A 16733-nucleotide genomic window follows, 5' to 3' on the forward strand; every position below is an offset into this window, starting at 1 on the left:
TAGCGGATTGAATCAAGGGTCATAATAAGAATTAATAAGAAGAGATCCAGCTGCCCGGTTGTCCGATTGAACAGCCGGATCTATCCCAGTTGCCCATTAATTTGTTTGGCAAAAGTGATCTCGGGCTGAGCAACAAATTGTACCATAGGCCGGCATTAGGAAGGGAGGAGGGATCAGCAGATCTTAATGTTCTATACCTGTTTATTTTGATTATTTGTGAAAACTGCAAACACTGTGGACAATATAAGGAACTCAACTGAATCAAACTATAATGGGTGTGCACATCTCTAGCTACAAAGTCTGGTAATGATTTAATTTAAAGGGGATTCAGCACTTGCCCAAACAGGTTTTACTAAATACATTGCTTTATCTTGTTACCTTCACTGCCGCTTAGCTATATGTTTATATAATCAGGAGGAATCAATTCTATTTATTACCCTTAGATATGACACAAACCTGCTTTGTGGACACAGTCTGCAGAGCAGAGGTGTGTTGTATCTAATAGCAACACCAATGAACAACTTTGCCTTGTGTTTATAAAAGCCTTGGTACAGATCCCTTAAGGAGACCAGAAAAATAAAGCAATATATTTATAGTTAAAGTTGCATGAGCTCATGTGTAAACTAATGGGTGAAAGTAATTTGAGGGCAGATAACGCCTTTCTGAACTGCTCCATAGTACCAAAGGCTCTAGGGATATTTAGTAAATTATTTTAATTTTTTTTTTTTTGTAGGCAAAGAGAGTTCCCTGACGTCAAGCAGCGACCCCCCAGGAATGGACAGCGGATACCTGACCAGTAAAGAGGCCACAGGAAAGGGCTCCCAGGACAGAGGAAGCAGCGAGTTATCCATGGAGAAGACGGAGTCTGAGAGCAACAAAGGAAAGAAGAGGCGGAACAGAACCACGTTTACAAGCTACCAGCTAGAAGAACTGGAGAAAGTCTTCCAGAAGACGCACTACCCAGATGTTTATGCCCGGGAACAGCTGGCCATGAGGACTGACTTAACCGAGGCCAGAGTGCAGGTACGGTGATTTAATGGTAGCCCGGTACGTGCGGAGGCTGTGTGCGCAACACAGCGCTTATAGCATGTGTCCTACGACTGCGCTGTCATGTACGACGCTTTATGCTGTGGCTGTGTACATGTCGGCTTGTCCATGATAAAATATAAATTGGTGTCTGTTGCCCTGATAAGGATTACTACAGGCAGTGCAGCGTTGTGTGGCTACCTGTTGGCACAGTTCTGAGCCACAACCAGTCCAGGATGGTATATCGCTGCGTTAGAATGGGCACAGCTCTAGGTCGCCCGAGTAATGAGATAAATAAGTTTTAAGTCTATATGTCCTATTTGCCCACCCCCTTATTAAAGGCCCAGCTATGTATCAATTTCCATTCTGCATCAGTGAGGGCAGCTGCATTGGGCTACGTACAGACAGGATGGGGTGCATTATATTTCGGTGCGCTCACCAGTCAACACAGATTAAGCACTTGTCAGAATACTGATAAACTAGAGAAACCCAGCAGGTAACCGCCTTAAATTAGTTAAAATTTTGAATAGAGTATGATGAATAAATAACTATTATCAATCACTATATTAAAAGGAACTAAATAATTCCTTTATAGACTACAATATATTATATGTATAAGTTCTTCCATCGAAGTTACATTGCTGGGCATGGTCCCCACAAGATAAGCTAATATATGTGGCTACAAATACCTGTCACCGTTTCCAGACCACCCAGCAGGTCACATGTTCCAGGTCACCCAGCCGGGCTACAAGTAACTATCACAGTTTCCAGACCACCCAGCAGGTCACATGTTCCAGGTCACTCAGCAGCTGCACAGAGAGAGTTCACCAACTGTCACAGTTTCCAGAGCAACCAGCAGGTGCATAGGTATTGCCAGCTGTCACACTTTCCAGAGGACAATGGTAATGCATTGGCGGGTGGACGTTTTGCAAAATAACTCTGAAACGATCCAACCGATTAGAACACCAATATCTTTCTGCAAATCTATACACCAAGACCTTTAATTTAGTATATGATGTGTCTTGTTCAGACAACGGCATCATAGAAACAAGTCACTCATAAAAGTTGTACTTATGCTTTTAATATATAGAGATATCAAAGGCTGTGTATTACTGAGATGATTAGTATACAGCTACAGGATCTCTTATGGGGCACCTGTGATCCAATAAGTTCTGAATTATGGGAAGGAAAACAAAGAATAATTTATTGCTCCATTTCATTGATTTTGTCATATACACAGACATGCACAACTAATGCTTCTTTTTGTAGTTACTATAAAGAGCACAGCTAAACAGTTTAACGGGTAGGGAAATGACAGGGGTGGTGTGTGAACAACAGGGATTTTAGCAAGATGGTTTTTTTAGTAGATGTTGGGCATGGTGCCCCAAATTATGGGAAAAGCATTCTGAATAATAGATCCCACACTATAAACATCTGAAGTTTTTATAATTTATTAAACATGCAAAGTTCTCTTTCACTCCTCTGTAGGGAGGGGCTTCTGTAACAATGACCTACAGCGGATGATGTCACAGCAGCTCACATGACTGCATTCTCAGCTATTATTTTTATCTGTACCAAATTCTATTTGAAAGCTTTCCTACAAATGTGGGAGGAGTTACAGCTGTCAGTAATGGAGTGGGGGGAGGTAACAGCGTATTTTACTTTGTCTACATCTAAAAATGGCGATTTTGTGGTGTAGTGATCCTTTTAAACGGTGTTCATCTCCTTATGAATAAAGAGCAGGATAACTAATCATGGACAGGTGTTAAACAGCCCGTTAGTCAATACTCTGGACGGCCCACCTGTGACAATAACGAGTTAACCAGCTGAAATATAATTCACAGCCTCCCCTATTGTAAATGTATTAGAGGTCACTGAGTGTCCTGCAGCCTCATAAATGTATATTGTCACCAAATTGAGATGTGACTACTGGCATCCATAATAATGTCTGCAGGTGGGGTGTTATTTTTTCTATGTTTCCTGATCATGGGACTGTGTAGCAGGAAGCGGCCATCTTGTTTGGCCGCAGATCTCACGTGAGGTGTGTTATTACAGCAATATACTTGTGACGTTTAAAAATATAAACAAGAATCATATATGGACATATTATGCCGCATCTCAGAAATTGAATGGCTTCTATTAGAAGTTTTTTAATTTTTAAGCCTACTAGCCATTTAAAAGTAATTAAGCCTAATTTAAAGGGGAGGAGGGGGGGGGGGGGGTTAGCTGAGGTTTAGGAAAGATTTTCTATAACCCAGAACCAGCCAAGGATCGGCGTTTAAATGGTTAACGAGACCAGGGTTTATTTCCTGTTAAAAAATAAACCGTCATTTGGTCTACTGCCAGAAAGAGGTCTCGGAGGGAAGATAGATTTTAAAATGATTTTCTAATTAAAGCATCTGTCTGCCTGAGATATCAAGCTGCGCTTTTTTATGTAGTAAAAGAAAATACACAAATGCCTCCAAAATATGAATCGTTATGTTAGATAATACGCGGACTGGGGATAGCATTTGGCTCAGACTTGGTTTTATAGGGCAATACGGAATAAATATTGCCGTATACGCAGGCAATAGCCTTTAATCGGCCCAATAAAAACATAGCATTTGACGGCAGATAAGAACCATTCGGCCCTTCAAGCCTGCGCATTTTTTTATCCATGATAACTTCAGAGCCTTTTTGATCCTTAGCGGTTTTCAGATTGAGTATAGCCTTATGTCTATCCCACATATGTTTAAATCTCTACCACCACTTGTCTTCTGTGTTCTCAGTAAAGTTATTTTCCCTCAAATTCCCTAAACCTACTGCCCTCCATGATGTCCTCTTTAACTAATACTTCCTCTGTAGAAAGCTTTCTTCTTTAAATTTGTTAAATCCTTATAATTGAATTATCTCATAGTTGCCAACCTTTGAAGATTGGTCTCCGGGAGTCTGGTGTGGAGGTGGGCGTGAGGGGCGGGGCTCCGTGAATCACTTAATTTTGGTCCAGCCCCCGTGACGTAATGACTTAATTTTACCACAGGGGGCGGGTCAAAATGATGCGATTCCCAGAGAATCGCATCATGGAGGCTTGAAATCTGCTCATTTCACTAGGAAGTGGGCAGATACGGGAGAATTGTCAGCTCACCCGGGAGACCTATCTGGATTTCGGGAGTCTCCCGGACATTCTGGGAGAGTTGGCAAGTATGAATTATCAAACGTCCCTGTGATCCAAGCTAGATATGCTTTAGGACACATTTTGTGCACCATTTTAGTTTTCGTTATTCATGTCCTTTTGGAGATATGGGGGCAAATTTATCACTCCTTCTAAAAAGAAAAAGTGGAGGTGTTCGGATTCTAGATTATTTACCTACTACATTCTAGAAAATGAATCCTGGAACCTGATTGGTTGTTATGAGCAACAGCTAAACTTTTTCTTCTTAGAAGGATTAATAAATCTACCACTACGGTCCTCAGAACAGAACACGGTATTCTAGATGCGGTATCACCAATGATACATATAGAGACATCACCTCTTTCTGCTGCAAATACCTCTCTCTATGCAACCTTGCATCCGACTGGCCTGCCCCATTGCTTGGTGACATTGTTGGCTTTACCTTTAAGTCTTCCGCCGTCCCGGATTGCCCATTTGAGAGCAGCCATAGATGGAGCTTATGTGCTGTAGGCCTGCACTGGAGCTAGTTCATGTGCACGCTGCATCTCTGTATAGTATAATCTATTATGCAGTGCCGTACATTAAGGCGATCGTGTCACAAAACAAATTACATATATTGTCATCTTCCTTCCTCCTGTTTCATGTCATGTAATTCTGGGAACATGGAGGTAGGTTAAAATGACATAAGTATGGTTGCTTAAAATAAAATAAAAATAAAAATAGATAGCTCCATATGAGGAATGTCTATATGTCCACATGTGTTCCAATATCAGCAGCCACTCAAATTTTTCTGCATGAGGATGGCCCAACGCAGGTCGAGAAGGTCCTTCAACCAGACCACTGAGCTGTATGATTAGTCTTAGTCATACACGCACATGGATGCGTGTGGCTTAGCCTGAAAGATTCGGCTAATAGGCCCTAGGAGCGAACGCGGTATCAGATAGGGCACCATTAGCACGGTGAGACGATGGCTGCATACGCGGTCATCTGAGGTCATCGTCCGATTGAATATAGCGCCCATCCCAGCAGACGACTGGTGGCTCCAGACCTCATGTTACTCTGGATCAACGTTTTATGAGCCCAACTATAATTTGTGTTCAGTTAGGTCAAAAACAGCCCGGTTGGCAACTAGTAGCCTGTATGGGCACCTTTAGGCACGGGCCTTGTGTCCTCTCTGCAAAGCTGGGTCTGCCTAGCTACCCACAGCACAAAGAAACATATTTACAGGGCTCCTGTTACCCAGAACAATTTATTGTGACAAGGGAGAGCGTGGATAAATCTGTGGCTGGTTTTAATTACCACTTAGCCTTTCTATGTTGGTGAAAGGGAAGTTAATTCGATGAAGCAGGTACAACTGATAAGGAGTGTGTTAATCCTTCATACCGGAGGGACAAAAAGGAGGGTGGGGGAGGTCGCAAAGTTCCTGGGCCTCCCTACGGGACTTGGCGTTAGTGACTAGGTGTGTGGGGGAATTGTGGGTGGGAAAAAGTGACTGTGAAAGCCAAAAGGTGCTTATTGATCCACGCGGTCACACCCTAACCTTAGCCTTTGCCGATGCTGCACACAAAAAGCCAGTTAGGATTAGCGCGGTCCCACCCCTTAGGTTGTGCGCACGGAACTGAATTTCTCAGCCCTGAATCCGCTAGGTGGCTCTGCCTACCTCTATAACTTTATGTCTCACTATCCCTGGCTTGGAAAACAAGACAAGTTACAGAATGTTTGGCCAGCACGGTAGCTTAGTGGTTAGCACTTCTGCCTCACAGCACTGTGGCCATGAGTTCAATTCCCGACCATGGTCTTATCTGTGTGGAGTTTGTATGTTCTCACCGTGTTTGCGTGGGTTTCCTCTGGGTGCTCCGGTTTCCTCCCACACTCCAAAAACATACTGGTAGGTTAATTGGCTGCTGACAAATTGACCCTAGTCTCTGTCTGTGCGTTAGGGAATTTAGACTGTAAGCCCCAATGGGGCAGAGACTGATGTGAGCGAGTTCTCTGTACAGTGCTGCAGAATTAGTGGCGCTATATAAATAAATGGTGATGATGATGATGAATGGCTACATCTACATTGACATTCACCTTTTGCTCAACTGCCCATTTCGTTATCTGTTGTGTTCTCTCCCTGTTGCTATCCACTGTCCTCCGTCCCTTCCCCCCACAAACCATTGGGGGGGGCTGTGTTAGGGAAAATTACAGTCTGCAGGAAATTAAAGATGTAATAAAAACAAGCACAAGTTATCTGACCCTCTCATTCTAAGCAGTTTTCCCAGGACACAGTACTGACCATGTGCTCGGAGAGTCCCCTCTAATAACAGTGCTGCCGGGGAGATCCAGCGGGAAGGTGTGTCATCTGCAATATTAACATTAGATAAATATCACGGTTTAAATCCTGATAGCCCCGTCTTCACATTCACCCCCTGCCTGACCTACAGCAAATCCCCCTGTCTGGTTTGTACAATCATTTATTATACTTATAGCCCCCAGCCTTCTGCTAAAGTCAGATTACGGATTGATCTCCCGGTAGAACAGTCTACGGCAGACTTGTGAAAATAAATTAGGCCGAGTAACTCTCAAATATTGTGTATTTTGATGTTTGTTTCATGCACAAAATTGCAGTATGTTTGATATGATCCAAGTATCTGCAATTGGTGGGCAGCGATTGTTCTTGGAAGGTGTTGTGTAAACAGGGAAATTGCTTTTGTAATAATTTTATGTATGATGAGTTTAACAAACAGACATGTATTACAGTACACATACCATCATCATCAATTATTTATATAGCGCCAACATATTCCGTAGCGCTTTACAATTGGGGACAAACACAGTAAACTAATAAACAAACTGGGTAAAACAGACAAGAGGTGAGAAGGCCCTGCTCGGAAGCTTACAATCTATGAGACAACGGGAGTTTGATACATGAGATTAAGTCTACATTTGCAGTCGGCCCAGACAGACTACAAAGGTAAAAGTGACTCATAAGCTAAATGATCCTGTCACACAGCAATGTTGGTCAAGTGGTAGTTTTATAATGGGTGGTAATAGGGTAATGTAGTGAGGTTAAGAAGGTGGTTGAGGAATATTATAAGCTTGTCTGAAGAGGTGGCTTTTCAGAGAACGCTGGAACGCTTGTAGACCAGAGGAGAGTCTTATTGTGTGAGGGAGAGAATTCCGTAGAGTGGGTGCAGCCTGTTTAAGTGATACAACGACATCTACATGGATTTAAGCAAATAGTGGCTTTTGCTGCTTGGTTAGTAGTTGGTATTGGCGATATTGATAATGAATACAACACACTATTTATATACTGTATAACTTTAAGAAAATGGTATTTAAAACATTTCAATGCAAATCTAAAAGTAGTGTACAATTGGTCATTAGAACCTATGAGCTGTACTAAGAAACAAGTTAACATTATCTTGAAAGTACTTTTAACGTAACATTAATAGTATACTCAGTATAGCTGAAATTATTGCCTGACAAATTACTTATCAAAGCAGGGATTGTCCAATAGGCTAACTAGGCTGCAGCCTGGGGCACCAGTCTTTGGTGGGGAGGGGTGCAAAATTGTGACAGGGAGAGGTATAAACTGAAATTAATTTTAAAATATAAGAGAATAGATCTTCCCCAAAGTAAAAAAGAAAACATGACAGAAAAATTGTAGTCGGGTTTTAATCTTGATGTATTCCCATGGTAGAGGCTGAAGACGAAATGGGGCATATTCATTTAGCCGCGGAGTACCTCCGCAACAGTTGCGAAGGCATTCTGCGATGATGTAACATTGAGAATTTCTCTTCGCCCCCATAGGGTTGCGGGGAGAATTCTGTTACGTAGATGTACCGTAGTACTGGAAACCGTGCAGAGCCGCGATGTTCGGATAAGCATCGGGGCTAATTGAATATGCCCCTAAGTCTTCTTGGGCGGGCACTTCTGACTTTAATGAAAATAAATCACCAGTCACAGAGATTGTTGTGATCCTTTTAAAAAAATTTAGTGCAACTGAGTTTAGAAAACATAAACATGGGTGGTGGAAGCCATGCAAAGTCCTATTGACGGGTGCCATTATACTAGTTTAGAATATAAAAATCTACTGTCTCGATACATTACACTGTAAGTCGATTGTTTATTAGATACAGTCGTCCCACCGGCTTCCACGGAATGACCGTATAACGGATTGCATTATATCCTGGAATTTTCCGCTGTCGACTCTTTCTTGCCTTGGCGCATTAATTGTATTAGTAACGGGGCTTTGGAGGTAGACGGATCCAACGTGGATCTCTCTGAACCCACAAATTCCCCACGCACCTCTTCAGCTGTAGGGGTGTGAGGACTGTCACCGATCTGACACTTGATGGCCCCTGGTAATCACTGTTCAACCACCGTGCCAAATTTAAAGCAGAGACTCAGGGAAATCTCCTTGTACCTGACACTGTTAGAATCTCTTGTACCTATTGTCTGATTGATGAGTTTCCCAGTTATACACTCTACAGTCTATTCAGGACTCATCTAACCTCACAGCTCCCTGCAGGAACGTGCTTATGTGCTGGAATCCTGCTGTCTGAGAGGGCTGATAAATGGACAGTTAGGGGAGTGGAAATACTCTGTAAGACATGGGGCCCAAGGACCGTCTTTTAATCATACAACAAATAATTACTAACTTTATGCAATGGACAGACATTAGGCTAGGAGTGACATAAGCCATAAAAATGATCAATGGCCAGTTAATAAAAAGTTAGGGTTTATTTGCAAAACAAGTCAAAGTTATTTATTATTATTAGTGAAAAAAGCAAAGAAAATATGTAACAAGGAACGAAAATATTTTGTAGGAAAGAACTTTATCGGTTTTGGCTGTCGTCTTACACGCAGACGAGCACAAAATAAATCCGTGATTCATGACGATAGTTCTATAGATTAATTGTAAAGACTGGTGTTAAGGTATCTTTGTTTCACCATATGCTGAGAACCTTGTTCATTTATCACCGGGCTGGGAACATTAACACATTAATCACCAGGGATATGCTGACTGTACACTACATGACAAGTATGTATGTTTTACTTTATTTAGTACCATAGGAGTTAGACAGTGCTGCACAGAGAGGAACATCAAAGAATTTACAGAAGTACATAATATAGCAGATTACAATAAGAGAATAGGGTTAAATCCATTTGCAGCTAGAGGGGAAAAAAAAAAAGTACACTCAATCATTATGGATCTGAGCCCCAAACCCTCCATGTTCCCAAGGCAGCTGCACAGCATCGTCATCACCAATTATTTATATAGCGCCACCAATTCCGCAGCGCTGTACATGATTTAGGCATAGAAAATAACTATGCTGTCTAAAACAATTTAACAATAATCAATTGTCCAAAGCACACAATGTAATAGGATCCCCAGGGTAAAGCGACAGGGCTGCATGAGACAGGGGCAGTGACATGATGTGAGGAGGGGAATGGAGGCAGCAGGAAGCCACAGACTGAGAGTTATATAGTGGAAGGAGCAGGGTTCCCCAGCAGCACAGAGTTTATCAGTCATTAATATTCTGCTTATGTTGGTACTTGGAGTAAGAAATAATTAATGTGGTGCATTTACATACTTCTTTGGTGAAAACATAAAATTGGGTTATATTTATCCTGAAAACACAGGTGATCTATGTTTCTAACCTGTGTCCCCTGTCTCCTAGGTGTGGTTCCAGAACCGGAGGGCGAAGTGGAGAAAGAGGGAGAGGTTTGGCCAAATGCAACAAGTGCGAACTCACTTTTCCTCTGCCTACGAGCTGCCACTACTGACCCGAGCTGAAAACTATGCCCAGGTAATAACTGTTCTCATGACAGCTGACCACTGAGCCAGAAACACAGACCGCAAATCAATCCAACACTGTTCCACTGAGCTAGAAATACACAGCATGCACCGAACGCATGTCCAATGAACCATATTAACAGGCAACATGAAACCAACACTTGTCCACTGAGCCAGATACACAAGTGAACATCATGCACCCACCTGTCCACTGAGCCAGGTACACAAGCAGCATGTGGCACACATCATGGTCTTAGCTGCACTTACCACATCCGTCGCTGTCATATCACGGCCATCCTCCTGGTCGCCTGCAGCATTCCTGTCCATCACATCTTCATTTGCAAACAAACACATACTGTTTGTTCTGCTGCATGTGTGCAGCCATCTTGGATGCAGTCAGGTGATTGTTCCAGACCAACCAGATTCAGCAGCTGTGATCACATGAACTGTGCAGCCAATAGTTGTTTTGTACACCCTATTTAAACCTGCTGCTGAGATCTGTTCATTGCCAAAACAACACACTTCTCTCCTGAGGATAGTGCTGGGCGCCAGGTTTCATTTGTTCCTGATTATCCTGCAGTACCAGAGTGTATAGCTTTCTTCAAGTATTCTGCATTACCTGGAGTTCAACTTTCTGCAAGTACTCTGCACTTCTAAGCTGCTCATCTCCCTGCAGTATCCTACATTCAGCAGAGTGTTTATCTCATTAAGAACTTTGCACCATCCAGTATTTATTATGCAGTACCAGTGGCTTTACCGGTATCACCGGTTCTGTTGCTACGGCTGGTTCTGAGTCTCTAGGGCTTATTTCTAGTTATGTGTATCTGTCTGTGGGTTCCAGGTCTGTGGCTGTCACGCAGTCCTGAATTAACCATTCTGTCCCCGAGTCCCTGAGTTCCGAGTCCCTGAGTTCCGAGTCCCTGAGTTCCGAGTCCCTGAGTTCCGAGTCCCTGAGTTCCGAGTCCCGTTCCAGCTCATTCTGTTCTGAGTTTCTGTGTGTTTCCTATCTGAGTTCTTATTATTGGGTTCCAGTCCCATGTTCTTGGTTACAGGAGCCGGGATTGAGCTCCTACAAACAGTTCCGGAGAGTTATTACGACGGATTCCAGTTCAGTACTCTGGTCCTAGACTCCTATACTGCTTGTGCTACCTGGGCAACAGAGAGATCACTCCTGCTTCAGCCAGACCCAGGGGTCCTGAATCGGATCGCGAAATACAGACGACTATGGCAGCATGTAGCCAACACCTGTCCACTGAGCCACATACACCGTCAGCATGCACCCAATGCCTATCCAGAGCCAGATACACATAGATCACCAATAACTGTCCACTACTCCAGATACACAGGCAGCATGTAGCTAACACCTGTCCACTGAGTTAGATACACAAGCATTAGCATGTAACCGACATCTCTATAATCACATGTTGCTGGGTGCTATTTATTTTTACATATATGGCCGGGGGATGGGGTAACTCGTAACATTGTCTATTACCATGCTGGGGGAAACATCTTTGTGGCTTTCTGAGCCTTTATTGCATATATTAGTGAATGTTACCAGTTGTAGTTGTTTAGCGGCTCTTTAAAAGAACCATGTACTGCGTAGCGCTTCTACACACATAGAGGGGGCTGAGAACGTTGGAGACAGTGATGAGACAGAATGACAGCCCCCTGAGACTGGGGGATTCCTGGTCATTTTGCATTTCATCACCCAGCAGAAAGGGAAGGAGCAGGGAGAGAGAAGAATGAGCTACAGCAGGCAGAGGGGTCAAATGTTTGAGGAGCAGGAGAACTGCTGGGAGACAGCAGGAATTCCAGGCTCTGCTCTCTACCACATCTGGAGGCTTCTGCATTCCTTCCCTGCATACTCCTCTTCTCTTATCCCTCTGGGATGAAGGGGGTCCGCTCTCTGAAATATGAACCGTAGCTTGAGTGGACATGGGGGGTAACAATCTACACCATCTAAAGATGTCACTAGCCACCACCGTTGCCAACATCTGCAAATTTATGGAGCTTCAGTGCAACATTTCACCCGTCTGCAAATAATATTTTGAGATCAGTAACAATTTGCTTCCTGCTGACACTACTATAAGATGAATATCACTTTAATACAGTATGTTGATGTGCCAGTAACAAAATAATTGCACGGGTTGGCATCCCTGCTGGCCAATATGCCAGCGTAGTTGTATCAAGCACCAGCTAGGCTGAACTGTTTTAACTTCAGGAGTTGTATAACCGACAGCCCTTTGTGAAAGCTTAAGCCAGTGTTTTAAGACTCCGTGCAAGAAGCATCTGTTCCTACACGTGAAAGGAATAAACAGGCTACGTGTAATGACTTACATCAGTTCCACGATGTAAGAAAATATGGCCATGTGCAGTGAGCAACTTCAGAATAATTTTCTGCTACACCAGATCTGTTTTGACAATCCAGACAAATAAAATAGAGTTCACCGTCGTCAACATTTTTATTTATTTGTTGCAGGTGTTCAGATTGAGGATAGAGGAGGTGACTAGCAGCGTTGTTGCAGTCAGAACAGAATGATTTCTCTCTATAATTCCACTGTTCCAATCTAAGCGAAACAGACTTATAATTTATCATTTAATTAGTATATAGTTGGACATTTAATGCTCCTTATAAATCTGAATCGTTTATAGGCGATCTTTTTCTCACAATAAAAGCAAAGGACGATGCAAAAAGAAGTCAGAGATACTAATTAAGTACTCACATTGCATGAACATATCAGTCTATTTATCCAAGGAACTACGGCTTCATTTTTAAAACACTATTTATTTTTTCTAATCACTTATCTCGTTATTTTCCTCTATATTTTATATTTCGCTGAAGCTTTGAGGCAGCCATGCTAACCACTGTGCCACCGTTGTGCTAGTTGCCTAATATGATCATCTGTAGCAGCCCTGGCCAACCTGCGGCTCTCCAGGTGTTGTGAAACTACAAGTCCCAGCACACCCTGCCAGCTATCGACTGGCTGTCTACTGGCAAAGCATGCTGGGGCTTGTAGTTTCACAACAACTGGAGAGCCAAGGGTTGACCAGGCCTGAGCTAGAGCCTAGGCAGGATGAGTCCCGCCACAATGGAGCGAGGGATATCCCAAAGTGAGAACTCGGTGCCACAGTGATTCCTAATCAATGAAACAGAGAAAAGAATATTATTGATGGAAACATGGATAACAGACACTGTCCTATGTGTTGAACCATGAACCATTAAAATAAATGCTGAGTGTCCATTTAAGAAGACATCCTTCATCAGAAGTCATACTGACATGGAAAGGGTTAAGGAGAATCCGTTACTCTGAACGAGATGCAGATGTGGAAACGCAGTAACATCAGTGTCAGCGATGTGCAGAAGAGAGGGATTCTGGGAGCAGCGAGTTCCGAGATTGCCAGATATCATGGCTGCAACCAGACTGTGCGTCCTAAACTATATAACGTGGATCCTTCAATAGCGATGTCATAATGATCAAAATAAGCCACATCAATTATTATTATTACCATTTATTTATATAGCGCCACTAATTCCGCAGCGTTGTACAGAGAACTCACTCACATCAGTCCCTGCCCCATTGGAGCTTACAGTCTAAATTCCCTAACACACAGACAGACAGACACACAGACTAGGGTTAATTTGTTAGCAGCCAATTAACCTACCAGTATGTTTTTGGAGTAGTTTTCAAAAGCTGTCGCGTTAAAGCTAAAAAAAAAAAAGGGTAATTTTTAAAATATAGTTCTAATGTTGCCGTCATTGCTAAAAAAAAAATTAAAGTATAAAGTTAGACTTCAATATAAAAACATTATAGCTAATAATAATCCTTTAACCATATAATAATATAAAAAGCTATAGTATAATAAAAGTACATAATAATTAATAGATGTATGAACATTTTTGTCGTGACTTTAGCGTCCTTCAAAGAAACCATAATGCGCATTAAACATTAAACGTAGACCTCGTATTCTGGAGATGGGTTCAGGTCATTTGGGGTTGTATTTTAATGGAGTGGTTTGTAGAGGGAAGCAGGGTTTCCGATTACAGTTCTTAATGCATTCTGCCTTCAAGTGGAATAAGAAAATCTATTGGCTTCGGGACATTTAGTGGCAGCTATGAAAGTTGGATTGAAGCCTATGTTTGCTCTATACCTACAAATATTTCTACGGTATAGTTGGTCATAGATTAACATCCTAAACTTGTAGATTAATGCAAACAGCGGGCATCACTAATAAGGTTGCATCATTATATTTTATACATTCATGTTCAATATTGTTTTTTTAATATATTTAATATTTTCATAGCAAAATACAAATTGACAAACATTGAAGGAGGCTGTTGTATAAATATAAGAAGTGATATACTAACGTGGTGCAAACATGCTACCAATATAGTTCCAAAGTGTGTCAGGCAATCTTATCATCATCATCATTTATTTATATAGAGCCACTAGCTCCGCAGCGCTGTACAGAGAACTCACTCACATCAGTCCCTGCCCCAATGGAGCTTACAGTCTAAATTCCCTAACACACACACACACACACACACAGACAGACAGAAACACAGACTAGGGTCAATTTTTGATAGCAGCCAATTAACCTACTAGTATGTTTTTGGAGTGTGGGAGGAAACCGGAGCACCCGGAGGAAACCCACGCAAACACAGGGAGAACATACAAACTCCTCACAGATAAGGCCATGGTTGGGAATTGAACTCATGACCCCAGTGCTGAGAGGCAGAAGTGCTAACCACTGAGCCACTGTGTTGCCCGGGAATCGAACCTGGGTCGCAAAGAATGGGAATCTTGCATGATACCACTACATCAGCGGCGCAATCTTATCAGTCTAGCGCAGCGAGGAGCAACGTGTAAAAGGTGGAGAGCCACGTGTATGGCCCACTAGCTTTACAAGGGGCCACACAGAAGGAGGGAGAACGTAGCGCACTCCCTCCGCACACGACGCAGAAGTCAGCTGGCCTCGTTCTGATAACATCGGGAGCAACAGGTTTGGGGGCCGCCACTGGTCTAAGTTTAGTTTCTATTAGTAAATTAGTGTATTACAGTGTATTTTATGGATGTCGGTATTTTTCCACAAAAAATACTGTCTGTGATTTTAAGAGCAACAGCATATACAATGATATTACATCACAGCTTGATATCAATCATACTGATGGAATCTATTTTAGGAACACTGTCTAAAACTTTCATTCCCACACGAGATGACTACTAGATGTGATTATAATTAAAATATGTTTTTATAAAAACTATCTTATTAGTTTTTAACTCCTGCAGCATAAATACTATGCACAAGAGCTGAGAATTGTTATCTAGGATAAGAGAAGCGGTACCATCTGTACAATAAGAGAAATGGTAGTTGTGCATACTATAGAAGAGGATCAGAACATGAGAATAACATCCAGCATAAAGAACAAGATTAAAAGATAAGAATAGAAGAAATGGTTGTGTCTATACATACAGGAAAGGATCAAAACATGAGAATAACATGCAGCATACAGAACAAGGGTAATGGATAAGAATAGGAGAAGTGATTGTGATTCATAATACAGAATATAATCAGAATGTAAGAATAACTCCCAGAATCCTCAGATCCGGGAATTATATTGAGCATAAAGAACAAGGAATATGACATTGTACAACTGACAATTGATCTGTGTTGGGAAAATGTGTCTTATTTATGAAAACTGAGTAAATTAAAACTATCCCCATCCCATTCACTCCACGGCCAAAGATGTCCCCCACCGCCGGGTACATAGTGTCCCTGGGAATTTGGGATAGTTATTACGTATTTAGAGTTTGCCTTTATATCAAACAAAATTTTTGAAGTGGATTCTGATCCGGTGTTGACAGAAGATAAAAGCGTTCTGTGAATCCCTCGTTGCGTTTCACATATAGAGACACACAATGAGCCTCTTTCTAGATGATATAACGCAGCTTTATAGACTCCTGTCCTAGGCCCATAAGGGGAATTTATCATCCGCAACGTTTAATCACAACTAGCGTAGCTAAGAGAGCACGATATCCCTGGATTTCTGTTGTTACAGATGTATTAGGTTTCACCAGGAGAATTCCACTTGGACTACTGTTAATATTCCCATTCCCGAATGGAGGTAATTATCTTCATCATCCATTATTAAAATAGGCAGTGAGTTGTTCAACTATTGAGAGATGTTTTTTTCTTAACTTGCATTCATTTAAAAAAAAAGTAATGTGGCGGTTATGTTGTTTTTCCACCTCGTATTACTAGTTTTGAACCTAGTGTAGTACATTTTTTTACTCGCTAAGAACTCTCATAATCTTCATCGACTGGCTAGGGCTGTATCTATTGTATGGGCCATGTAGGCAGTTGCCTAAGGAAGCATTGTTCAGAGGGCAGAACAATGTTCAGTGCAGCCTATGCACTAACTAGGAACCACATTATTGAGGCACGAGGCTGCATCAATATTTATCAGAATACAGGCCATCAAGTTTAGTGCCTCAGTTATGTCACTGGTTTTTCATTATCTAATTGGTTAAACCTGAGTATTGATGCAGCCACTGCAGGGGGAGAGGCTGATACAGGGCCTGGGGGCCCAGCAAATCCATGTCCCCCTCCCAAAACCCTCGTTTTGCTTTTCCAAGCATTAGTGGGGGCTGGAGCAGTATTCGTGAAGCCCCACTATCATCATAATCACCATTTATTTATATAGCACCACTGATTCCACAGCGCTGTACAGAGAACTCATTCACATCAGTCCCTGCCCCATCGGAGCTT

At 42.2% G+C, this 16733-nt stretch overlaps 1 protein-coding gene across 2 annotated transcripts in view; it reads left to right on the forward strand.

Annotated features, from left to right (window-relative positions):
• Positions 1–16733, forward strand: part of ALX4 (ALX homeobox 4) — a 143623-nt gene that overhangs the window by 45823 nt on the left and 81067 nt on the right. For both annotated transcript variants that reach the window (XR_012679464.1, XM_075188314.1), the window contains exons 2-3: positions 734–1023; positions 9850–9978. Coding sequence is in view for 1 of the 2 variants with exons in the window: in XM_075188314.1 (XP_075044415.1) it covers positions 734–1023; positions 9850–9978 (419 nt within the window). In the remaining variant the exon portion in view is untranslated. The remainder of the gene's footprint in view (positions 1–733; positions 1024–9849; positions 9979–16733) is intronic.

The sequence above is a fragment of the Mixophyes fleayi genome, chromosome 10 (assembly GCF_038048845.1).
Source record: "Mixophyes fleayi isolate aMixFle1 chromosome 10, aMixFle1.hap1, whole genome shotgun sequence".
Taxonomy (NCBI): domain Eukaryota; kingdom Metazoa; phylum Chordata; class Amphibia; order Anura; family Limnodynastidae; genus Mixophyes; species Mixophyes fleayi.